The sequence below is a fragment of the Poecilia formosa genome, unplaced genomic scaffold, assembly GCF_000485575.1.
Source record: "Poecilia formosa unplaced genomic scaffold, Poecilia_formosa-5.1.2 Scaffold84, whole genome shotgun sequence".
NCBI lineage: Eukaryota > Metazoa > Chordata > Actinopteri > Cyprinodontiformes > Poeciliidae > Poecilia > Poecilia formosa.
The window spans coordinates 386042-412339 of record NW_006800023.1 but is presented as its reverse complement, the minus strand read 5'-3'; the positions used below and the strand labels follow the sequence as shown (position 1 = coordinate 412339).

Sequence of the window (26298 nt, the reverse complement as noted above, 5' to 3'; positions counted from 1 at the left end):
TTTAGTTTCATGTTCACCCATATAAAGAGTTCGTGGTCAACTGATAAATAGATAAACATAGTATTAAAGGTACAGTTTCACCTGCAAAACGCCCCCAAAAAACATCCACCGTCTTAATTAATACCAACAATATAATAGGTCAGAAAATATATAAACGGATATCTAGCAGTTGCTGTTACGTTTGAGATAAAAGTGGGCGTTTTTCGTTTCTGTTTTGCATGGAGGCCAATCTAAACACCGTCCGCTTCATGTGTTCAGAACAACAAATCTCCGGCGGCCAATCCGCTGCAACGTTTCAAGCGCCCACTTGAACCGTCAGCCGGTGGCCACTGAATACACGAGGAGAAGCTCGTAACTATTTCCCTCAACATTTAAGACATTTTAAATAGCATTCGTTTTTACCACATTTTCGTTCAGACTGCCCCTCCTGTCCGCTATTTTCCTCCCGTGCCATTTTATTAACAGTGTGACTTTAGGTTACTATGACCAAAATCTTGTTGGCTTGCGGCGTGGTTAAATCTCTGAGACAAGGATGGATGATTTGCAGGGAAGTGAGGAACACGTCAGGCTGGCCGCGACTTCAATCTGCGAAACTTTTTAGTGTCAAGGTAAGAAAACGGCTTGTGAGTGAAGGGTGTAAACTATAGCTGCTGTGACCTTTTAGTTTAAAGACTCATTCACTCAGAACCGCTGCAAACTCGTTGGCGTCTTGGTCATATATATCTGTGCAAGCGTTTGAAAAGTAGCCACTCCTCCCAAGCAGAAAAAAAAAAGTTGGAAGAGTGTCGTTCAACGAAGACCTGACTTTCTTGTGAAATAAAATTAAACGCAGATATATTTTTTTATATACTTAATACGTTTTGTGTGACCTAGTCTTTCCCCAACCCCCTTTTTAAAATCTGTGTATTTATCTCATCAGCCCTGTTTCCTTAGAAGGGATGCTGTTTGTGCCTGAGATTTTCTGAGAGCTGCCTGTGCAGCTGCTGGACTTGAGCGCATCACATGCATAAATCACACTGTTGCATCATAGTCGCACTATGAGGTGTACAGAATGAGGCTCTGTACACCTCATTCAAATATACCACGCAAAGTTAATTTGGTTAAAATAAAATACATTACAAAGTGAGACGTGTTTATTTCTGGTAATTTTGAGTATTGATTACAGCTGATGAAAACTCAAAAATTGTTTCTAAAAAAAAAAATGTAAATGACATGACTGCAAACTATACACATGCACACATACATGCAGAGCTTAGGTCAATTTAGAGTTGTCATTCAGCCTTACAGTCCTGTCTTTTTGTTACTCCTTAGCCTAGGTAAGACACCTGTGATATTGTTTTTGGGTTAGCAAGTGACTTAGCACAACCTCGCGTCCTGAATATGTCTGTGTTGACTTTTAGAGCACTGACTCCAGCGGCTCAGTTTGCGTAACAATCCAGCCAAGGCTTCAGTTATTGCGGTTATCTGTTTACATTTTTTCAACTTTCCAGTAGAATTTGTATTAAGCCACAATCATCAATAATAGATTAAACAAATGCTTGAAACATAACTGCTTGTGTGCAATGAATCAATGTGAGTTTCATCATTTGAACTGGTCTATTAAGTGTATTTAGATACATGAGTATGCTGTCATATTGTATTACATGTGAAAATTAATTAAACTTTACAGCAAATTTTAAGCTTTTAGTGGGTCATCACTGCCAATATGTCAGTATTTTAGATGTCCTCTGGCAGATAGAGAGAGAGAGAGAGAGAGAAAAAGAAACATTAATCACTCATTGCTCCATTTTGTATTCATGTTGGTGTTTGCTGACACTGCTCCACAGTGGGTATCACCAACCTTTACATTCATATATTTATCTCCCTCGATCTCCCCTCTCTCCTGCTCTAACGCCGACCCACTCTCTAACTTGTGCTCACAACAATTGAAGAGATTTGTCTGTCTCAGCATTCGCAGCACATTTCTCAATGACCTGCAGTTTCAGCACAAAGTCCCAGTGGCTCACTGGCTGCCATATCCCTCCTACCCTCAAAATCTACAGGCCATCTTATTTCAAAGTTTTGCCTTTGGTCTGTCCAAACTGGGTTTAGAAAAAGAGAATACATTATTCTTGGGTGAGATTTCACTTGTCATCTGTCTTCCTTCTTTTAACTCCCAGGCACAGACAGCTCACCTGGTCTTGGAGGATGGTACCAGGATGAAAGGGTTTTCCTTTGGGCACAATGGCTCTGTAGCTGGGGAGCTTGTCTTCAATACTGGCCTGGTGGGGTAAGAAAGAAACTTAGTCTTTTGTTGTTACACCATTCGATCTTAAACAAAACTGTACTCTGCAACAAATGTCTGTCAGATAAAGAAAATAAGACCAAAATGAAAGCGGCTTCTCAGAAACACTTGTGAAAAAAACTAGGACACTCCAGTAAATTTTTAAATCTTTTTTAACCAATGTTCAGATATTGCCTCCTGTCATTTCTGAACAACTGAAAAAGAAAGTGATTCTTAATCCTGCTCAAACCGCACACACACACACACACACACACACACAAAATGTTTGACTTACTGCAAAAATATCCAGAAAATGTGTTTTGTAACAAAGGAAAAGGTTAGGACACATCACTTCCTAATTGCTAGTGTTACCCTTTTTGGCTGAAATAGCTTCAGTGTGAAACTTCCTGTAGCCTTTTAACAGTCTTTGACATTGATCTGAGAAAAACTTGCCTCACCCCTCACTTTCAGCTGTGAGGTGTTTGAGAGGTTCCTTGCATTTATTGCCTGTTTCAAATCACACCACAGCATGGTTGATGGCTCTACGGCAATGTTTTAGGTAATTATGTATCTTGGTTTTATTTCTTCTTTAGTGTTAATTAATTTTTACAGATGGTCTCACATTTTAATTAAATGTAACAAACAAAGTTTTTTTTTTTAAGGAGTTGTTTTGGACAGCTAATGCTGAGCACAAGAAGAGCCTCCTGTAGGGGTCTGTTTTACAACGGATCTGAAGAGTCTGACTGAAGACCATCTGTTGCTCAGGGTTATTTATCATTGTCTTAATGCTTACTTTTTTGGCACAGCCAGATCCATAGCAGTTCTCAGAACTGATCTGGCCTTCTTTATGAATTTATTATGCATTCCTAGTGACTGACTCTGATGATCACACCCCAACAGACATTAGCAGAATTAACTGTTCTCTTCACAACAGACTTATAGAAAATCTGCAGCATCTTGCTGCAAACCCTGAAAGTCCCAAGTCTTCTCAAGAAGTACAGTCTGTTCAGTCCCCTCTTCTATACCACTTTGTTGTTGCCTCTGCATATGCCTGCTTTTCTTAAGCACCCTCCAACACTTGGTAGAGTTCATGATGAACTCTATGACGGTTTTCTGGCAGAGTCTTGCTAAAGCAAACAATCTTCAAAACATGCTATTTCCAGCTCCGTACTGCAGAGTTATGACAAATAGCCATTCTGTTCTGTTGTTCAGTTTTACTCCTCTGTTCAAACAACATTATTTCAGAATTATTGGTCTATGGCCAGGTTCTCTGTGGAAACTGTTTTGCCTGATCTCTATATTTTTTTTCTTATGGAGCAAATGTTTCCTCCTTGCATACATCCCATGAAAGTTATGATTGCAAAGCCTCTACCTCTTCCACATCAGCAGTAGCAATAGTGTGTTTTGATGATGACATTTTAGGGTTTTATGAGACTTACTTAAGTATCTTTTTTCAGGGTGATCTGTATGCTTGCAAAACTTTATTACATGGTATTGTTAAAATTGATCTTCAATATCAAAATGTACAAAACATATTCTTGTCCTAATTCTTTCACATAACTATGTATCGTAATAAAAGTCGCTTTGGACTAAATAACTTCATATAGATTATTAGTGCATAGACACATATTTAAAAAATAAAACCTGACACTGAGTTTAAGTAATACCTCACTGCAATGTGGATTTACTGGTTTAGGTACCCTGAGTCCCTAACTGACCCCAGCTACAAAGGTCAAATCCTGACCTTGACATACCCCATTGTGGGAAACTATGGCGTTCCCAACACCCAGGAGCTGGATGAGCTTGGCCTGAGAAAACACGTGGAGTCGGCAAACATCCAGGTATTGCATGAAGGAGAGAGTGAATGGCTTCAGGAATTCTGTTCTGAATATTAAACTATAACAAATTCTTACTCTGTGAGATTTTAGTGTGTGCTTTTAATGTTGTAATACTAGTAAGCATAAAATAATATTTGATTACTTAAATATTCCCTTTCACATGTTTTAATTGCATGCCTTGTTATAGAAAATTAATACACTTTTTTAAAGTGCTACGCCCAAACTGTCTTTGCGCTGTATTGCCTTTTCTCATAATTAAATATAGCTATACATAGGTATTTTTTGTGGTTGCCAAGTCAGCCATTTGTTTGCTGAATGTTTTATGTTATGATAAGAGAGCTACAACAAGCAATACCCACTATTGATCAAAATCACACCTTTGTTACTCCTTTTCAAAATCTAATGGGCAAGTTTGGGGTGTAAAAAGAGATGTGCCTGTCTTTTCTAGATAACATTTTGATTTGGAGTTAATGTAGTACAGTATTTTTTCAACATCTGTGATAGTCTGTGGTTATACAGTTGTGATCCAGATTTGTTTATCTTACAGTAGCAAACTGTGATTCAGGGCCAAAGAGTCAATTGAGAGGTTTGCATAACAACAACCAACCACTTTGACTTATGCACTACAGTTCAAAAGCTAAAAACGGTGCATTATCCAACTCTTTATCCAAGTAGCTTAGATGTGCCCAGAGAGCTTCATAGTTCCTGATTGTTTTAGAATATGATATGGGCCTAATTTGTGAACCACAAGGAGAATTTACAGATGGATAAAATGTTTTTTTTTTTTCCCTCCAGAAGGACTAGTCACACGGGTGCAACCATAGATGTTTTTTAGGCGCACCAATGAGAAACTCACATTTGCAACCTCTAGAGCCCCATGTGACATCATCAGGAAATTAATTATTGAATAGGATATATGTCTGAAAGATGGTTTAGCCTAAAACTGCAAACATGGAAGGCTACAAAGCAAGGTATGAGTCCAGGGTGGTAATATAGATGGGTTTAAATTGAGCCTCCTTTGTGGCATTGAAAATTCTTATATTATGTACCTTAGACATTTCTGCTTGACATTTTGTTTCTTGGTTTGTTATGTGGTTAACCAGACAGATCCCTCTATAAACTTTACCGGGTTCAGGACTCACCATCCCACGTTGTCTCCAGAATCCCATCTACTCATCAGAACTACTAACCACATCCCTTTAAGTTTTATCTTAAAGGGACTTCACTGGCTCCTCATCCATTACGCATTGAGTTCAAAATCCTCCTATTAACATCCAAAACCCTCCAGAAGATAGCCACTCTTCTGTCTTACTCATTTCCTTTGTGTTTACACACCATCTTGCCCGCTTCATTTCTCTTTTAACTCTCTTTTCACCATGCCAAGTGCCCATCTGTCGACCTTGGGACTCAGGTCTTTTAGCTGCTCTGCTCTCTTCTCTGTATGTTCTCTCTATAGCACTTTTTAACCTTTGCTCACATTAAGCTGTGAATGTTAAGTGACACTGGAAAGACTTGAAAGATTCTAGCAAATAAAATGCATTATTATTAAAAATTGAAAATAAAACTTGAGAAAAGGAACTTAAACAGCAACATGCAAACTTAAGTAATAATACTCTTCTGTTTTACAGTGGATAAATACTAAAACACAAACACATTCCCACCTCTGCATAAGAAAAGGTGCTGAATCAGCAGATTTAATGTTTACGTCCATATTCTTCTGTGGGAGGCTGAATGTGCACGGCACCAACAGACAAGATTGAGAGAAATTATTATTGTCTGAGTTTTGTTGAAATCTACTTCTGTATGCCTTTAAATCCTCAGGATTCCTTTGATCCTTTAGGAGAAACAGCATTTATATGCAGGTCCACACTTTATATCAGCATTGCTTTGTTTTAGATTTTTTTTTTTTTGTAGCTGAAAAATAGCATTGAAATTATTTAGTGTTCTGTGCATATTGTTGTTCCTGAGATAATGGGGCTTACCTTACCTTCTTGCTCGTTATCTTCTAGTATTTAATGCAAACGTTCCAGTTGTTTACATCACACTCTTTTGAAAAATCCATCAAACGGACTCAAGTTCTTATTAACTAGAAATTTCCTTAAGGGTAATATTTTACTTTGATGCCAATAGGTGTCCGGTCTTCTTGTTCAAGACTACAGCCATGAATATAGCCACTGGAATTCTGTCAAGTCTTTGGGTCAGTGGCTACAAGAAGAGCAGGTTGGTTTTCAAATTACCAAGCGCTCGGTGCAGCTCCAGAGGTGAATAGGAGCCTTTTTGGAAATTAACTCTCCCTTCTGCTATAAAGGTCCCTGCACTGTTCGGAATAGACACCAGGATGCTGACCAAGATCATCAGAGACAAGGTCTTGTAAATTTTAAGGTTTGCTCTGTTGCATGGTATAAACAGAGTAGCTGATCGCTCACTGATTTGTTTTTGTTCTTACGCAGGGCACTGTTTTAGCAAAGATTGAATTTGATGGACAGCCTATAGAAATATCTGATCCCAACCAGAAAAACCTTATAGCCGAAGTTTCAACCAAGGTGGAAGCAACAACGCACTTTTGTTTTCATTCCTGCTATTAAGAAAAAGCTGCAAAGATTTTCATTCGCCATGTCACCGTTTCCATTAGGAAATCAAAGTTTTTGGAAAAGGGAATCCAATAAAAGTTGTGGCTGTGGACTGTGGCATTAAGCATAATATAATCCGGCTGCTGGTTAAGGTAGGAATGGCAAAACGCTGAATTTGTTCACTGTAAATTCCCTTCACCTGTCATTGGTGCTTTACATTTGAACGTCAAAGTGTAAAACTTGTGTAACTTTGATTGTTCTCCTTATGACATATTATATAAATTTAAAATGCCACTGCTACTTTTCTTAACTTTGTGAAAAAAAGTTAGCCACATAATCTCTAAAAGACAATCCATTGCATGTATGTCTGTGAATACAGCGAGGCACAGAGGTCCACCTCGTACCGTGGGACCAGGACTTGCTGAGCTTAGACTATGATGGCTTGTTTATATCAAATGGACCAGGAGACCCGTCACTGGCTGAAACACTCATCAACAATGTCCGCAAGGTATGAATTGGATGCACTGAAAAATGTTTGTGATCACTTAAAGTAAAAAGACGTAGAAGAAAAATTTGAAACAGCATTAGGTTGACTTTTTAAAGAGAAATCAGAATCGACCAAATAGACCACAAATTTCTGATCGGTGCATTGATAATCTTAATGTTGTAAATTAGGTTTACATCTAATTTGTAACTGAATTTGTTTTTTTTCCAAGGTGCTTGAGAGTGATCGGCCTGAGCCGGTGTTTGGGATCTGCATGGGCAATCAGATCACGGCTCTGGCAGCAGGAGCAAAGTCATATAAACTGCCAATGGGTAACAGGTGAATAAACTCATTGTTATATTAAATAAATACATGTAATTAACACAAATCCCAATCATTAAAAGATTCTGTTTATAATAAACCTATTTGTTTTTTTTCTTTAAAGTTGCCTCCCTTAACATAAAAAGAATAAAAGTATTTAGATGTGATGCATATCTGTCATTCTCCAGAGGCCAGAACCAGCCAGTGCTGAATGTGATGACAGGACAGGCATTCATTACAGCGCAAAACCATGGTTACGGCATAGACAGCAAGTCCCTTCCAGCAGGCTGGAGCCCACTTTTTGTCAATGCTAATGATGGCACCAATGAGGTTAATTTCACTCTACATGCTTGTCAGTACATATGCATATTTATTTTCATTTGTGTTGTACATTTAATTTTCTTAAAAGGTGGCATTCAAGCAGATTACAAAGAGTCTTCAAACGTTTCCAAAAACAGCTTTTAAAATACTCTCTTGTTTCTGGACTGCTATCAGTAGTTTTTGTTTGATTTCTTTATGTATGATATGCATATTTTCCAGGGCATCATGCACAACACTAAGCCTGTTTTCACGGCCCAGTTCCATCCGGAGGCTAAGGGTGGTCCCACTGACACTGAGGTAATTAAAGACTTTGATGGTGCTGCATAAAGTACCTGAATTCCATACTGCAACTAATTAAAGGTTTATTCAGAGGATTCAACCAAGGTAAAATTCCACATATTCTGCCAAAATAGGACTTGCACAGATGATGGCCTAGAAAAGTGAAGCACTTAAACAGTGGAGTTTGCAAATTAGAAATAGAAATAATGAATATATTTTTTGTCTCTTTTGTTAGCTGTTGGTAGGTTTTGGTTCTGTTTTTTTTTTTTTTTAAACATAACTATTGGCATGACATTAATGCAACAATGAGAGGTTTGGATTCAGGTTTTTATTGATAGTAAATAAATATTTGTTTGAGACGTTCTACTTTCAGTGTTTCGCAAACTTATTCATGCCAAATGAGTACTTTCACACTTTGTCACATTACAAAATGAGACAAAACATAAGCTAAGAGGCTCATGTTAACTCTGGAAGAGTTGAAGAAAAGAGCCCAGGAAATTAATCAATCAAGTAGACAGCAAAGAATCTGATCTTTATGGAAAAGCACCAACATATTAAAAGCTGTTGTTGAAAGAAAACTGGAATAAATCTGGTTTGCAGTAGGTCAAAGCATGAAGTGGACACAGTAAGCATGTAGGAAAGTGCTTTGTTTAGATGACACAAAAATGTAACTATTTTGCCCTACATATAATAAAAGTAGTAGTACAAATATAACCCTGTGCATCACCCTGAATATACCACTGTTGTGGTGAAACACATTGTTCGCAGTATCATGCTGCTTGCATTGAGCAGGTGCAGGGAAGCTTCTAAGAGTTTATAGGAACAGGGACAGGACAAAGCTAAAATCACAAAATGACAGCAAATACCCCTTGGCAGAACAACAATAGGATCGTTTAGAATGAAGAAGCGTATTCAGGAATTGGCATGACCCAGTCAAAATCTGGATCTTGATCCAAATCTGAAACTGTGGCAAGAGATGAACATTTTAAAATGTGCTTCATCCAGTCTTACTAGGTTTCGCCTTTCTGCAAAATGGAACAGGCAAAAATACCAGTTTTTAATCCCCGGTACAAAACATCAACTTACACTTTTGAGATTTTTTTTTTGTATAAAAAAATCTTTAGACTTGAAATCCTTTTCCGTCCTCTTCACAAACATAGTCTCCCCTGTGTGGTCTTCAAGTTAAAATCCCAAAGAAATACAGATCGTACATGAAATATTTATACTACACAAAACTTTGTATAGCCACAAAGTTTGTGCAAGTCTGAAATAAAGATTAAAATCTGTCTGGGCAGCAGAATGTATTGCATCGGTCTCCAGGTCATTTAGAAAAATATTGATAGTGCCCACTCTTCTGCAGTAGAGTGCTGATGGTTCTGTGTGATTGTCCTTATCTTCTTTCTTCTGCCTTGTCAAAAAAGGAGATATTTTTCTTTTTTTTTTTTTACTCTTTTTCTTTTAACCTTATTAATATGCATTCAATAAGCACCTACTTTCTGCAAAGCTCAAACAATTTCTATTTTATTGCAAACACATTTTTCCCAAAAACACAAAATTTACTTTACTGAATTTTGTCTGTTTGTGTAATGCCATAACTCTGTTTGCAGACACATCAATAATGTTTAGGACCCAAGATATTTACCTCCCCCTGCTATCTGTGCCTAATTTGCATTGTTTAGAGATTTTCACTTCTTGGCGTCGGACTTCTTGAGGTTAGTTTTCTATCAGCAGGTGTACAGTGATGTTTAATACCTCAGAAATACCATAACTGTATTCAGATTGCATAAAGCAGAACATTAGCTTTGAAGACTGCTTTGACTCATCCTCCTCTTCCCTGTATTCACTTGGTTCACTTAGTGTATCACACTTTAGTTTTTGTAGTTGATGTGTAGCTTTTGTTCTGTTATTCTGCTTGTAGTCAAAACTAATAATGCCATTTTAGGCTAATATGACAAGACCACACTGTACTTTAATGTTCCCATATTAAAAGTAATGATATTAAAATCAACCTATATATTTTATTATGTATTTTTCATAATAATTGTTTTATTTACACTTGTTCTATGGGATTTCTGACTTCGGTGAGGAATTAAATTAGATCTTTTTTTAATACAATTTTTCTGTATAGTCAGTTCATTTAACTTCCTAGGTAATTTTCAAGCAATCAGTCAATCAATTTTATTTATAAAGCCCCCTTCATACTTAAAGCAGCTCAAAGTGTTGATTTTGGTGAGTTGTTCTGGTAGTAAGGAGAAATAGCTTCAAGATCGTAACAATTACACTTTTTGTGGGGTAACAAGTAAGTTCAAAGAAATTAATTCCTGTCTGTTTTAAGAAAGTCAATGAGAGTCTGGTTATTTCCACGTGTCACAGTCTCTTTAATAGTGTCTAAATATTTTTTTATATTTTCTTAGTAGGATATCATTCAGTATATTTCAGAATTTTATTTTTATAATTAAAATATCTTTGTTTCCACAGTTTCTATTCGATGCCTTCATATCCTTGATAAAGAATGGAAAGGACACTAACATTGTGTCAGTTATGCCCAAGAACCCCTGCATCCCCCCCAGAGCAAAGGTACATGAAGTGCTTCAAATTTCAGTGCTAAGATTCATTAACACTGGTGCATGTAAAAGCTAACAGAATGCACCAAACAAGATGTTTTTGAAATATATCAGAACATAAATAACTATATCTGCATTTGGTAAATACTCAAAAGTAGTCAGGGGTATTGATGTTAAATTACAGAAAGGTAGCTAAAACTTTATGGACAAAGTTTTTTCGTCGCTGGAGTTGCATGCGAATGAAAGAATTCAGTTTTTCTCCATTGCAAAAGGAATTAATTTCTGCATGTTTGCTTTTAGTAAGTTTGAAGCTTTTCACTATTTGTTGTATTTAAATTTTTTTGTCATGATGCAGGTTTCAAAGGTACTGGTGCTGGGGTCAGGTGGTCTGTCTATAGGCCAGGCTGGTGAGTTTGACTATTCTGGATCTCAAGCTATCAAGGCCATGAAGGTAAGAGGATCATGATGCCTCCTGTTGGTGTACAGATTATAACTGTTAGCAGTAGCAATGAAAATATATAAAAAATGCACTTGTACCTAAATATAACACAATTATATAAATAAATATTTAAAATTCATCAACTGCACTCCATTGAAACCACAGTCACCAGATCCTAATGCTGCAATGCACCTTTGGGATATTGTGGATTGGGAGATTAATATGATTGGTATGCAGCCAATAAATTTGTGGTAACTGCATGTTGCTTTCAGGGCAATAAAAGCCAATATGTCTGAGGAATGTTTTGGACAACTTGGTAAATCTACGGTATGCCAACAAGATTAAAAGCCATCAGTCTGTCCGAGATTTGTCCCACTAAAGTCAATTTCTCAGGATGCATCTCATCTTGGCCAATAAGCTGTTACTTTTACTCTGCACACTGACTTTAGGAAAATAAAGTTGTGATAGTGACTTCAGCAGATTGTGGGTTCTCTCATATGAGCTGCTAGATTCAGGTTGTTTAATTATAAAACGTTACACATTCACTTAATTAAGGAAGATACAAGTCAGCTGGCTCCTTTCTGGATGATTTATCTAGAAAAATCAAGGTCATGCCTTCTCAAAAACGATTACCAGTTCTGGGCGGGAACATCGATGCACTTCATTATCAATTAGAATTATCCAGACAGTGTTCGGAACAATATGCAAAGAAAGAACTATGCTTTCTTTGGCCATGTCTGTATGTGAGAGTACGAACATATGAACTGGCCAGGGTGTCTTTTCTGTCCAGTTAGGTCTGACCCAGCAAACTATAGTTATCTAAACATTGTTTCATGCTGATTTTTCACATATTCCTGTCGCCTTAAACTGGGAATTAAAGAGGTATTTATATCCCTCTCCGAGGTATCCAGACCCCCCTCTGAATGATTATTTTTCTACATCAGCAAGGTGTCAGCAGACTGTGTTTTATTGGCCTAAGCAGGGCTTACCCTGAACTTTTATTGGTAACAACTTTGTGTTTTAGGTTGTTGCCTCGCAAGCGTGACCTACTTTTCTTTTTAGATTCAATTAATGAGACAGATACCCTGAAGTGTTCCTTTCAAAATGCAGATGCTTCAGAAGTGTTTTGCATCCCTGTGACACCCTTGCTGAGTTCTTTGCAACTTTTCCACATTCATGGTGTGACGCAGTATGTTTCAAAGGTATTCATTTTGTGACATTACAACTGCGAGCTTAAAGTATTATAATGGGATTTTAAGTGACAGATCAAGATCACATAACGTCCAGTTATGAAAAAGGGAAATGAAGCTATGCTTTTAAATGTTTTTTTTACACATAAAAATATGAAAAATGTGGTTTGTATTTAGTTTTATTTAAACTGGAGTAGTTAAAATGAGTCAATTTATCCACTTTATGCAAAATTTCATGGAAAAAGGGAGAAAGAAGAAATCGATTTTAGGCTGTGAGAAATCTGGCTTGCAGTTTACCAAAGAGCAAGCCAGATTTGGCAAACTGCAAATATGGCTGATGATGTCCGATCATCAACAAAGGGGGTCGGACATGCAATCCTAGACAAGGTGGAAAAACTGATACCCCAAAGTACATAAGTACTAAATACATTGTTCTAAAATAACATATTAAGTAGCTCAGTGTGCAGACCAATACTCACATGAATGAAGTTTATGACTTTCCTATCATCTAATACCAATAAAACTAGATTCCCAGAAAAAATGGTTTAGACCACTGTTTTATGGAACCACATTTTTGTTTCCTCTCACACGTTCGTTTTGTTTTTTTCTTTCTTTTTTGCAAAGTCAAATACCACTAAGATCATATTGGTTCCTTCTCACATTTTCAAATTGATATTTATTTATTTATTTTTTAATTTAGGAGGAAAACTTGAAGACAGTGCTGATGAACCCTAACATAGCATCTGTTCAAACCAATGAAGTGGGCTCTAAGCAGGCGGACTCTGTCTACTTCCTGCCAGTGACTCCACAGTTTGTAACAGAAGTGATTAAAACCGAGCGTCCTGACGGCATTCTGCTTTCTATGGGTGGACAGACTGCACTTAACTGTGGTATGATGTGTTTGCAGTTGAAAAGACTAGAAAATCCACTTATTAAAACTTTTATTGCAACCAGTGTGCCTAATTCTATTCAACGTGCTTTAATTACATGTACATAAATAAAATTCTGTTTAGGAGTGGAATTATTTCAGCGTGGTATTTTGGAGCAGTATGGGGTGAAAGTCCTCGGGACCCCAGTGGAATCCATCATGGCCACAGAGGACAGGCAACTTTTTGCTGATAAACTCATGGAGATCAATGAGAAGATTGCACCCAGCATTGCTGTGGAGTCGGTAAGTGTCCAAATTAGGTTGTTATGATCTCATATGTAACTTTTACAGTTTATTTACAGCTATATGCTGTTTGTATACAGACATTTTGAGAAATTGTGGTCTTTAATGATTCATGTCCATCTTCCAGGTGTGTGATGCCTTGAAGGCAGCGGAGGAAATAGGGTATCCGGTGATGTTACGATCAGCCTATGCTCTGGGAGGTCTGGGGTCTGGGCTGTGCGCTAACAAAGAAAAATTGGAAGAAACTGCCCAGAAGGTATAGTGTAGTTGTCATCATTATGAGGGCTGAGACTTTAACACATAATAATAAAGGTTATTTAATTACATCAATTTTAATGAGCTGAAAATGTTAATGCAATTAATTACATTTTCCTTACGTTTTTGTGCGTTTCATAACATTGTGTTTATACTGTAGGCCCTGGCCATGAGCAGTCAGATTCTGGTGGAAAAGTCTTTACTCGGCTGGAAGGAGGTAGAATATGAGGTTGTGAGAGATGTGGCTGATAACTGCGTTACGGTTTGCAACATGGAGAATTTTGATCCACTGGGCATTCACACAGGTACACACACACATTGGTTTCTTATTCTTATTGAAGAGGCTCTAGTATGGTATCGGCTCCCCCTTTGTGAACACAACATCTTACACTACTTTTGAGAAGGTTGCTAACAAGGTTTTTCAGTGTGTTTGTTGATATTTCTTATTATTCTTTCAAAACAGCATTTTTGAGGTCAGGCATTGATGTTGAAACTTGCTTGTGCAATCAGCAGAGTGACAAACGACTTTTTACGACACTTCAGTTAATTAAATTTGGATTTGATTTGTTTTATCTTCATGAGTTTTAGATTAGCTGATCATTATTTTTTGCTAAAATGTAATTTTAATATTTAATTTTTATATTGATTCAACTTTTTAGATCTTCACAACCTCCTCTTCACTTATTTTGTAGGCGACTCCATAGTCGTAGCACCAAGTCAAACATTGTCCAATGAGGAGTACCACATGCTCCGTGAGACGGCTATTAAGGTGGTGCGTCACCTTGGAATTGTGGGCGAGTGCAACATCCAGTATGCTCTGCATCCATCATCGCTGGAATACTGCATCATTGAGGTTAATGCCCGGCTCTCAAGAAGCTCAGCTTTAGCATCTAAAGCTACTGGGTGAGAACATTTATGCTGTGTAGAGCCTCAGAAAATATAATTTAATTGTGTATCTAGAAATAAGGTGACAATCCATTTACAACAATTTCAGTAGGAATCAGGAACTGCTGGGAGGATATTTCCCCATTAATCATGGCAACATTTCCCTCAAATTAGAGATGTTGCACTTTTGTGCAAATTAAAAGAATGTCATCTTGGAGGAATAAAAATATACCCACATCTTACTTCTTTGGAAAAAGAAAATATGCCAGCATCTTAAATTTTACACCAAATTCTTGTCCGTTTTTGTTGTCTATAAACAGACCTGAGGCATAATGTTGACATAATGGCGCACTACTGTTGTGTCGATGTTGAATTTTTGATGAAGGACACTGATCTGGTGCCACATGCACAGTTTTGCTTGCGCTTTTATTGGTTCCTTGTTTGGTAATGCCATTACTTAAAGGTGTTGCAGCACCTCTCTCAAGCTTATTGAAACTTTAAAAAAAAAGTTTCGATTGGAAAAAAATGACCTCTAACTGAAAACTATTTACATTTCCATCAACTTCAGTAAATACAGAAAGACCAAGGCCTCATACTTTTGCTGACACTGTGTCAGTATTTATTGCTCAACAGTTTCGTAAATGAATTTCAAATTGAAGGATGAAAACAACATTAAACAGAGAGAGATGTTTGGGTGTGAAAATTGCTTTCCAGCTTATTTCTTTACAGATTCATAATCACTTGCCTCATAATTTGTGCCTTTTTCAGTGAGAACAATTTTGTCTAAAAATCAATTGTTCATTAAAATGAACAATCCAAACATAAGTGTAATCCAGATTTTGTTCATGTGTTCTTCAATATGGGTTTTGATGAGAACTGTTTGCAGACTCCAGCATCTTTCACATATCTATCCATTTAGTATGAAATTGTATGCATTTAGATAACATGTTGTTTTGCTTAAAAATTTAAATGAAAATGGCAATATAATAGTAACACACTGCATATGTAAAGAGAATTTACACTGTCTGGAGTATGTAACTCTATAGCATTATTGTTCAATCTGATATATGTGTTTGTGTTGCAAAACTTATCCAGGGGATAGGATTTTCTGCAGAATGTTATGGTTAGGAAAAAAGAAACGCATCACAAATAAAACTCAGGACAAGGTTGGCTAATGATAGATTAGTCTCATCAGATGAAATTTCAGTAAATCTTAGGAAAACTGCAAATTCTATTGTTTTTCTTTTGCCAGAAACATGAAGATTTAAGAAGTCATGAATTATTAGTGAAGAATGCAGTGCATAATGTACTGAATTGACCAGTCCATATGTTGTGGTCCTATGCCTATGAATGCATTGCAAATGAACTTTTTTTCTCATATGTTAGTAACATGGATGTAAGATGGTTTAAACACGACAAAAAAAAAAAAAAAGTTGCCCCTTGTGGTCATGTAAAATGTTTGTGTTTGCCTACATAGATTGTAGACCAATATACAATTTTTCAGCTTGATTTTCTTCTCTCTTTTTTTGAATTGCTAAAATGAGGTAAAGCAAGTGCTTTCTGACTAGCTGTTGGCCTTTTTCTACTCTAAGAATTTATTTGTTTTCCACAAACTAACTTTGGAATTACATTTTCCTGCAAGGCAATTTTTGGTATAGCTCGTTTTCAGCGTCAAGCCAATACAAATTGTTTTACATGATTAGAAGACGAATAAAACAATCAACACTCAAAACAAAAAGTCAATAAAAACACATTGCTGCGTAGAAATAAGGGGAAAATGGTGACAGGTTGAAAGGCAGACTACACATTATGATGTTCTGGTAGTCAATAATCAAAGGCAGCTCTAAAGAAATGGGTTTTGAGGAGTTTAACAACTGAAAGTTGCTTCTGAGGATTCAGAGTAGACTTGGACCAACAGATGTAAGTGGTCTACAAGGTTAATGCAACAGCAAGAGATTCTTAATGTATTGTCATGTTAATCCATTTAGTGATTTATAAATGAACAAATGTAGTTTTGGTTTTAGTGAGCTATAGGAACCAATTCTGATAAGATATTCACATAATTTCACTTCAGAAAATCAGAACTATCCCTTTGAAGCACCGGCCTTCATATTCTGCTCTATGATAATAACCTCCACTTAACTCGCCAGATGAGAACCTCTGCTCACATTTAGCTGTAATTTGTGCTTTGCAAGACAAGCTTCCTTTTGATGAGAAATATTTTGGCATTGTAATATCTTGAGATCTGGAGCCACATTTATTTAATTGTTCAATTAACAAGCCCACCATAATGTCTTCAATTTAAGTTTAACATTATCACAATAAATCACAGTTTTTAGTCAGAGTAATTTTTAAAAATATCATAACTTATTCTTACTATGTAGTGTAGCTTATTATAAATTAAGCTACACTATATTAAGACAAGACAGCACTTTCAAAATTGGTCTACACATTACAGCTTTAATATTGTACAATAGCACAATGTGAACAAAATGACAAAGATGAATTTACATTATTTGTCTTGTACAGATTGTCTAATAATTTCTTCCCCAAAGTTGATATTGGTCCTGCTGTTTGCTGTGGTTCACAGTTACCCCTTGGCATTTGTAGCTGCTAAGCTAGCTCTGGGAATCCCTTTGCCAGACATCAGAAACGCCGTATCAGAGAAGACCACAGCCTGCTTTGAGCCAAGTTTAGACTACATTGTCACCAAGATTCCCCGCTGGGACCTGGACCGCTTCCAGGGCATGTCATTGGAAATAGGCAGTGCCATGAAAAGTGTTGGAGAGGTGGGTAGGACATATATAATTAAACACTTCCTAACTTGCATACTCACTTAGTCACTAACCTTCCCCTCTTGTGGATTCAGGTGATGGCGGTGGGTCGAACGTTTGAGGAGAGTGTGCAGAAGGCCTTGAGGATGTGTCATCCATCTGTGGATGGCTTTGTTCCCAGACTGCCACTCAAGAAAGCCTGGGGCAACACACAGAACCTTCAGCAGGAGCTGGCTGTGCCCTCCAGCACCCGCATCTTCTCCCTTGCCAAGGTGCGTAGATCCTTTAAAATATTAATAATAAATGAGACTGACTACCGTTTGCTCATTAAAACCACATTTTGAAGTGTTAATGAAATTTATTTGCCCTCGTCTTCTGCATGAGCAGCAATGAATGATTAATTGTGTAGAAAACCTTGTCTTTGAAGGCATGTCTTTTGCGGATTACATGAACAGCAAGAGGAAAACACGCGTAACACTTTGATTGTCTGACAATGTGGCTTTTTGAAGTATGTTACGGAGATTCATCCAAGTTGCATAATATCTTTCAATGTTTGCCCTCTATCCATCTCTGTATCTCATTGCAGAGAATTGCGAGTGAATTGCTTTTAGTCTGCATAGTTTTTAAAGGTGAAATGAGAAGCAGCTTAAGCCGTGCAGGGTCAATCTTTTTTATTCGAACACAGAGAAGAGTTATTGCAAATTGGAAACCTTGCACATATTCACCACTTCAGTTGTTTTAATTACCAGCTGTGAAAGAAGCAAAATGAGGCTGTCACTGTCAAAACATCGAAGGCTCAGGTAGTGGTGCACATTTCTCATATAACGGAGTTATAATATTACAGTTAGTAACACATTGTTCAAAATGTAAAATCCTTATCATATTTCTGGTATAGAACGTACAAGGCCTTCAAAAACATTCCCCTGAACTTCTTAAAATTTTGTTGCTGCACAACCAAAAACTCTTGTTTTGGGGGCATTGCATGTAATATACTAAAACAATAATGGGGAAAAAAAAAAAAGTTAAACCTGTTATAAATGAAATTCTGTCAAATGTGATGCACGTTTGTATTAAGTCCACTGTACTCTTGTACCCTTTGATAAAATTTCATTACTGTCAAGTAGCATCCCTATGCATGCATTTTAATTCCCACTGTGACGAAAACAGTGCTTTGAAAACCAAGTAACACAGTAGACAAGTCAAGGTGAAAAGTTGTTCAGAAGTTTAAAGCAGAGCGACTATGTAAAACAATATCCTAACCTTTGGACATCTCATGAACCACTCTTGAATTTATCACCTGAAAACAGGAAGCGCATAGCACAACTGCAAATTCTTTATGACATGCCCGGTTATCTGAACTAACACGCCAGATAAGGAATGTAAAATCAGAGAAGCAGCCAAAGAGATCCAGCTCTGGAGAAGCTGCAGAGATCCACAGCTTAGGTGGGAAGTTGGTTGACAGAACGCTATTAGCTGTGGATGTATTGATAAATGCTAAAAACTAAAACCATATTCTGATAAAGACATTATTAAATTCATAGATATTCACATATAAAGCAGCAGCATAAGCAATGTGCTTGCTTGTGCATGGAATTGTTTGACTAAAATCCTTCCACATTATTGAGGCTATTTTGCTTGTCAGATGTCTAATAAAAAATATATTTATCGTCTGTTGTCAGAGCACAACCTCTGTTATATTATATGTTGATGACACAGGGTGTTTAAACAACACTTCTTAATGAAATGCCAAAGTAATATATTTCTCCTGCAATATATATGTCATCTGAAGCAGTCCTTGAAGGAGGGATGGACAACAGCATGTTATTTATGTTTACTGTCCACTAGTCTTCATTTGAAATCACTGGATGTTCATCATCAGCTGAAGCCTTCTGAATGCCAGCTTTCAGGAAAGTAAATGATGAATAGGGTGATGATGAAAAATGAAAACTGATGCTCGGTCTCTTTCGCATGTTTTCCTTTTCAGGCGCTGCATAACGGTATGAGTGTTGATCAGATTCATCAGCTCACGGCCATAGATAAGTGGTTCCTCCACAAACTTCGCAGAATAACACAGTTGGAGCAAAACCTTGGAAACTATAGCAGGTAACACCAATGGGGAGTGAATATGTGGTGGGGGCTCCGGGCACAAGAACTTGTGGGTTTCTATGTGCTGATGTTCAGGGACATAGTCTTAATTACATTCCCAGATTCTAGTTCTTATGAAAGTCGAACATTTTTTTTTCCTGATCAGGAAAAATGTACTTCAACAGACCACATCCAGGTTTTTTTGTGCCAACTTATTAACAACAAAAATCACTTCGGCCATTTCATGTCACAGTTTGACTTCAGTCTGAGTCTGGCAAGGTTCACAGCATATTTAATAAAAACCAAAGACGTCCCATGACTTATCACTTTATTATTATTATTATTATTATTATTATTATTATTATTATTGCAGGAAGTTTTAACATCTTTATTCAGACATACATCCATGGTATTTCAGATTTCAAGAAAGTGTTTATTTAAAAAAAAAATACAGTGCAATACGAAATGTTGAAAAAAAGTGCATCACAAAAAGTCTAGATATGTATAAAATGCAATAAACAATTTACAAAGGATGCACATGTTTTCTTCATTATGGTTGTTACCAGTTCACAAAATATCAAAAATATATATGAGCCTGGGACTTTCATACAGAACTTACAGTCCCATATGAAATGATTACCTTGCAACAACAGAAAACAGTAATGCAGAGAAAAAAAAAAAACAGCAAAGCAAAGCACAAATAATATAATAAATACTATCATTTTAGTAGTTCTTCCTGACCATAGTTTTCTGCCAAAATGAAATGTACCAGGTGAGATCACTTGGTGTACAAAGAATGCAGTCAAATAATAAACATCATCATGGAATTCTCACCCCAAATATTTTAAAACTCTGGTTTAAAATAAATGTAACGTATATCTTTACAGAGAATCATCTGACTGAAACTAATAACGGGTCCAAGTTACTGCAGGTAACATTGAGGATAAATTGTGCAGAGCTGGATGAATTTTAATACAAGGCAAAACAGATAAAAACAAGCTTTTCTGAAAGGAAAATTGATATCCAGTGATAAAACCTACTATTAAGTTTCAACATCCGAAAGGCATTGTTTACCTAAATTGTGAAAAAGATTTTTGCTAACATCTGTCAAGTTTTACTGCATTTATTTTCATTCAAGTCCTAGGTATATAATTAGAAATAATTGGCACTTGTTTAATTTTGTTCAGCGCCAACAATCACAGATAACCTTTTTTCATAGTTTTCACCTCCTTAAATCCAAATATCTGCTTTATAAAATGAAATCGTTCAGACAGAAAATGTGTCCTCAACTTTAATTGCATCTCCCCAGTAGTATTATGTCTTCAGAACTGACAGAACTTTGAAAATATTATAAAATAAGTCACATTTTGACTCTAAAAAATTACTAAACTGTGCTCACATATATAAAAAGAGATTTTTTTTAATTCAATTTGTCACAATTTATCTGTATCCCACCATCTTTTTTAACCATTAAGGTTAGAAGAAACAACCTTGTTGCTGCATAGCCCCAAATAATGTTTGCATTTTCCTCTCTGTCCTGCTATCAATCAGGAACAAGTCACCATATTGCTGAACTCTTCCTGCTGATGCAGAGTTTTGCCTCAACACCCTGCTTCTTGTTAAAAAACAGAACTTAAGACTTACTAATTTTTTTAAATTATTCTAATAAAAGCTTAATAATTGATTCATTTGCATTTAGTTTTGTCCTGAATTCTACATTTGAAACCCAAGGCACAGCTAAGAATTGCACATAAACAATTCTTTCTTGAACACCCTTATGGGCTATTGTTGTGCTACATTAGCTTCAGTAGCACTTCTTGGAACCACAAATGGGTAAATATGATAAAATCAAGGTAAAAAAAACCCCCCAAAAAACAAAAAAACAACAACTTTGGTCTTCCTAATTTTCAGTTATATTCTTTCAAAGGGTTCACATTCACTTTCCTGTCTTTCTCTCTGTTGCACTGCTTTGTCCACCGGCTCTTTCCCAAATGGCTAAAATCAAAGAAATGATGAGTTATTATGGATCAGCTGTGGGTGACCTCTTGCTTTCTTCTGCTGGTTAAAATTTAATGGCTAGTCATCCGGTGGGCAACCTGATACACGGTGGGACGTTGTAATTGTCGCTACCTCCACTAGTGTTGGGGACTTTCGGATGAACACAGAACATCTGGCTGTTGTCAGACTAATGAAGCATAGAGCTGAGTGCAGGTGGGCTCAAGCTCTTTTGCACATTAGACACATTAAACTTTTTCTGTAATTTGTAGTGAATAACAATCATGCACATAGTGTGGAAAAAAGTTGTTGTTTTTTTTTATAAGACTTTAATGTTATTGTATGTACTGCACAAAACTATAATGAATCGCACTATTAATCAAAAAGTTTTATCTTATCCGTGATGTGCATCTCGAACGTAAATGTGTTTATTGATTACAAGGAATTTAATGCTGGGCTTGCTAGGCTAGCTGCATGTCAACAACCTCATTATTCCTGCATTAGGCTGATGGCATTGTAAATTAACTTTGAGGCTGAATGCAGTGCCAGCTCCATTGTGAACTCAAATCTATTTATTTGTACGGCATGCTTAGCACTACAGTGGTTTTGATCTGTGCCGAGCAAAGTGCAGGTAGAGTTTAGCTCCCACCTCGGCGTACAGGGGCGCAAAGCTCAGTTAAGCTTGTGCTGCATTCAAATCAAAGTTGAAAGTTGTTGATTCTTGACTGCTGTTCATGGTGATAGAAATTCTGTGACCGCCAACAGACGGGAGATTTGTCAAACTGCTTGAAACAAACAGCAGCTGGTCAGAATGGGGAACAAAAGAGAGCTCCTTCATAAGGTACATGCTATTCTCTAGAATCATAGAGTGTTATTAAAATTAGAATATTGCCGAGGATCAATAGAAAAGCATATTTTAAAAAGAAATCCCTGACTTATAAAAAGTATGTTTATTTCTATAAATTTAAAATTTAGTGGGGCCTCTTGCATCAAGCAAAGTGGCATAAAAACGGTGACCCAGTGAGTGGCACTGTAATGGAAGCCCGGTTTGTTTGGAAGAAAATGAAATCAGCATTTCTATAGAGTTTGTGAATAGAAGGATATATTAAGTGGTCTTAAATTTCCTGTTAGATGGCTGTGTTGAATATGTTCTTCAGAAAACGCAGTGAACCAACTCCAGCAGATGATGTGGCTCCTTAAATCATCACTGACTGGAAACGACATAGTAGACAACGTGGGAACTGTGTCTTCCTGCTGTGGTTCCAGATTCTCAGATCTTGATTTCCTTACAAAAATGACCATTTGCCTTAGCCTCAAAAGAGGACTTTGGACCACTGAGTAACAGTCTAGTTATTTTTTCTTAAGCCCAGATAAGATGCTTTTGACAGTTTATGCTTTATGAATAGCTTGATATGAGGAGTGCAAAATTTGTAGTTCATGTGTCTGTGCACAGTGGCTCTTGATGCATTGACTTAGTCTGCTCCCCCCTCAAATTCTTCAATGGATTTTGATTGACAATCTTCTCAAGGCTGTTGCATCCCTGTTGGTGGTTCACTTTTTACTACCATACTTTTTCTTTCCTCTCAACTCTCTATGAATTTGCCGCAACCTTTTTCACAACATTCAGATTTTCTGAAACTGAATTTTGAGGTTTCTTTATTTGGAAGTCATACTCATCAAGTCATCAAAATTACAAGAAACCAAGACTTGAAATATCCCAGTCTGTGCTAACGAAGCTATAGTATGAGTCTCACTTTCTGAAATGATGGAGAAAAAGTGTTGGACATTTTCACAATCTTTTAATTTTTGAGCTGTTTTGGTATTTCAGTTGCAGAAGATGAATTTACAGCTTTACAGCAAACAGCTTGTTTTTCTTTGAAGGATTTGGATGAACAGAACATTTCAGTTTAGCTCCATATTGACAACAAACTTAAAGATAAGGCTCAGTGAATTATGCTTTCAGTCTGCAATTTAGAAGCTAAATTATTTTTTTTTTAAAGAGTGATATTTTATGCACCTAGTGGCATTTTATATCAAAGTTAACACACTATGTTACCTACAGTTGTTATGAAATGCTGCATATATCAAAATAACTTACTCATTTGAGCTCAGCTGACGACTGAAACTCCAAAGCAGAGCTTTAGGTAGGTAGGCGTCTTCATGCATGAGCAAGCGCTTAGGGAGCCCTGAACGGCTGCCGTGGGATATTCAAGGATTTTTCAAACATGCATAAAAACATCCAAACAATAATCCTGGTATGGTTTTGATGAGGGAATAACATTATAACATGATATAATGCTCTTTAAAAATAATTTGCATAATTCCCCCTTTCAAAGCTGTCTAAAAGAAGCACTTTACGTAATGATGAGGTAGGAAGAGGAAGAAAAAGCTCTGCCATTCTCGAACAAGACTCTACATATTTAGTATTTTTTTTTCTCTATTGTTCATTCCCTTTGTGTTCGTCAGATAGCCTGCATTTCCTTTTATCTGAGCACATATGTACGACAAATATTTTATTTGTGTGATACACCTTTGCTTTTAAGATCAAAAGCTGTGAATGATCCTCCTTCTCCTTTTTAAGTGCTTAATATTCAGCTGAAGGCAATAAATCTCCTAAACACAAAAATGCACTACAGTGCTTTTGGTCTTCCAGGCTGCTCTCATTTTGTTGTTTCTGGGGCTTGTTGCACAGCCCAGCCATGTGCACTGGGAATTTAAAACAGATTTGATATTTTTCAATATAGTTACGCTGTGAAATGATAAATAATTCATTCATAAGAAGAAGGAGGAGCAGCTTGGGCTTCAGCAGCGTAATTCTACCCCATTGGTCTTTACCTTTAGTTCAAACAATTCCATACTGGATCAGTTTATGGCGGCAAGACTATGCTAGTTTTAGTAGTTTATGTATTTAGTTTGTTGTGGAACCGAGTAGAACAAGCAATTGCTTACTTCTTTTGAATGAACTATTACACAAGTGGACATTTGAATAAGAAATATATAGAGCTGCATTATTTACGGCGATTCATATAATCTGTCTTAATATATCTTGCATTTTTAAAGACAATTTTAATTGTAATTTCAAAAAAGTTGCATAACATTTCATCAAGATCAATAAATTTTTAACCTAGCTGTAGAAAATATATATATATATATTTTTTTTTCTCATTTGGCTTAGGCACGGCAGCTGCCTTTTCACTCCTATTTAAGCAGAATTGTGCAGAGCAGACTCTTTTAGGGGCTGAATTGTGGTACTTTTGGGTCGGATAGTTGCTCTCTACATTCCTGACTCTGTGCTTTCTTATCTTCAGGTTTTCATCATAACCTTTCACAATCACAAACCTTGACAACTGTTAGAAAGTCTTTTTTGGAAAAAAATGACTGCTGAACAGAACATGTGTGTCTGAGACACCTGTGGAACCATAGCTGTTTGAAGAAAGAAATTTACAAAGCAATTCACCCCTTCAGGGAGCAACAGGGTATTGCTGAATTATTACTCTTTTTTTTCTTTCTGCCAAACTAAGATTGGTTCATTTCTTTTGGTGGTATTCAAAAAAATTACATTGTTTTTTTTTTTCCTTCTGCAGAACAACTTGTATATTTTTCCTACCAATGAATTTTTGTAGCTTACTATAAATTTGGAGACTTTATAAAAAATAGAATTCAATGGATTAGTTCTAAATATTCTGTATTTTATTTGCAGTCAATCAAAGTCTTTATGATCCCTCTTTAGAAAGTCAAGTTTTTTTGATACCAGAACCAAATACACCTTGTAGTTGCTGAGATATATGAAATTCATTTTGGGGATGTCATTTTCGAGAACTCTGAAAACAAAATCCACAAAAAGAGGCTTGGTGTTCAAGGGGTTTTAATCATCTACATCAGGGGTGTCAAACTCCATTTCACCGAGGGCCACTTCAGCATATTGACCTCCCTCAATGGGCCACATTGACGGTACAAATCAGGAGTGCATCCCTGCTAAAACACCCCAGACAAAAGGTTGACTTACAACATTCAGGTCTGTAGAGGCTTATAATGAGTCAATGGTCCAGGTGTGTTAGAGAAGGAATGCATCTAAAGCTGCAGATGGTAGCTCTGGAAAACTAGACTTGGGCTCCCCTAGCATAAATGTATGAAAATACAATGTTAAAAATAAATTAAACAACACCTCATATAGTTAAATAACTGATTTTATGTATTAAAGTTTTAAATATTACATTTGAGTTTCAATGGATGTAAAATTACAATATTTAAATCAGTGTTTAAAGGTAAGCAAACAAATAATGTGGCCCGCGGGCCTTGAGTTTGACACATGTGCATTACGCCACAGAACTGCCAATTGGTAATTGAAGTAAAGTAGCTTCGATTTCAAAGAAGCCTACATTGAAGTCAATTGGCAAATGAACCATCACGAAAGAGGAAGGCTCTTATTGTCTCACTGCACCCCAAAAGATGCATAACCTACAAAAAACGTTTCTGTCTGGTTTCGAACCAGAGACCTATTGCGTGTAAAGCCAACGTGATAACCACTACACTACAGGAACTGAACTTCTCTGTTTTGTTTCAGTTTGAGGTTCCAAAGTTGATGATGTGAGATGCAACGCATGAAAATTTCAACTGAGGTTTGCACTCAGATGCCTGGATTCAGAGTACAGACCATGACACCACAGACCCTTGTTGACCTTTAGTAAACACCTGTGATGAATAGAACATACTAAATCTGTTTCAGTCTGGTTTCAAACCAGAAACCTTTTGCGTGTAAAGTCAACATGATAACCATTACACTACAGAAACTCATGCTCGTTGGACTGTTCCTGGTAGATGATCCACATTTTGTTAGAGACTAATGCCAACGATGGGCATGGAA

At 36.7% G+C, this 26298-nt stretch overlaps 1 protein-coding gene across 2 annotated transcripts in view; it reads left to right on the top strand.

Annotated features, from left to right (window-relative positions):
* Positions 1-274: 274 nt before the first annotated feature.
* The window catches only part of cps1 (carbamoyl-phosphate synthase 1, mitochondrial), a 64894-nt gene continuing 38870 nt past the window's right edge, over positions 275-26298 (top strand). Inside the window, exons 1-21 of one of the 2 annotated variants that reach the window (XM_007557106.2) lie at positions 275-608; positions 2160-2269; positions 3960-4104; positions 6232-6321; positions 6410-6466; positions 6552-6644; positions 6734-6823; positions 7051-7179; positions 7388-7494; positions 7665-7806; positions 8017-8094; positions 10555-10653; positions 10996-11091; positions 12970-13159; positions 13283-13440; positions 13568-13696; positions 13856-14000; positions 14388-14598; positions 17171-17369; positions 17450-17626; positions 19339-19457. In XM_007557106.2, coding sequence (XP_007557168.1) covers positions 483-608; positions 2160-2269; positions 3960-4104; positions 6232-6321; positions 6410-6466; positions 6552-6644; positions 6734-6823; positions 7051-7179; positions 7388-7494; positions 7665-7806; positions 8017-8094; positions 10555-10653; positions 10996-11091; positions 12970-13159; positions 13283-13440; positions 13568-13696; positions 13856-14000; positions 14388-14598; positions 17171-17369; positions 17450-17626; positions 19339-19457 — 2690 coding nt within the window. In that variant the 5' untranslated portion in view covers positions 275-482. Of the gene's footprint in view, positions 609-2159; positions 2270-3959; positions 4105-6231; positions 6322-6409; positions 6467-6551; positions 6645-6733; positions 6824-7050; positions 7180-7387; positions 7495-7664; positions 7807-8016; positions 8095-10554; positions 10654-10995; positions 11092-12969; positions 13160-13282; positions 13441-13567; positions 13697-13855; positions 14001-14387; positions 14599-17170; positions 17370-17449; positions 17627-19338; positions 19458-26298 lie in introns of those variants that run through there. The other variant, XM_016673876.1, reaches the window with a different exon arrangement.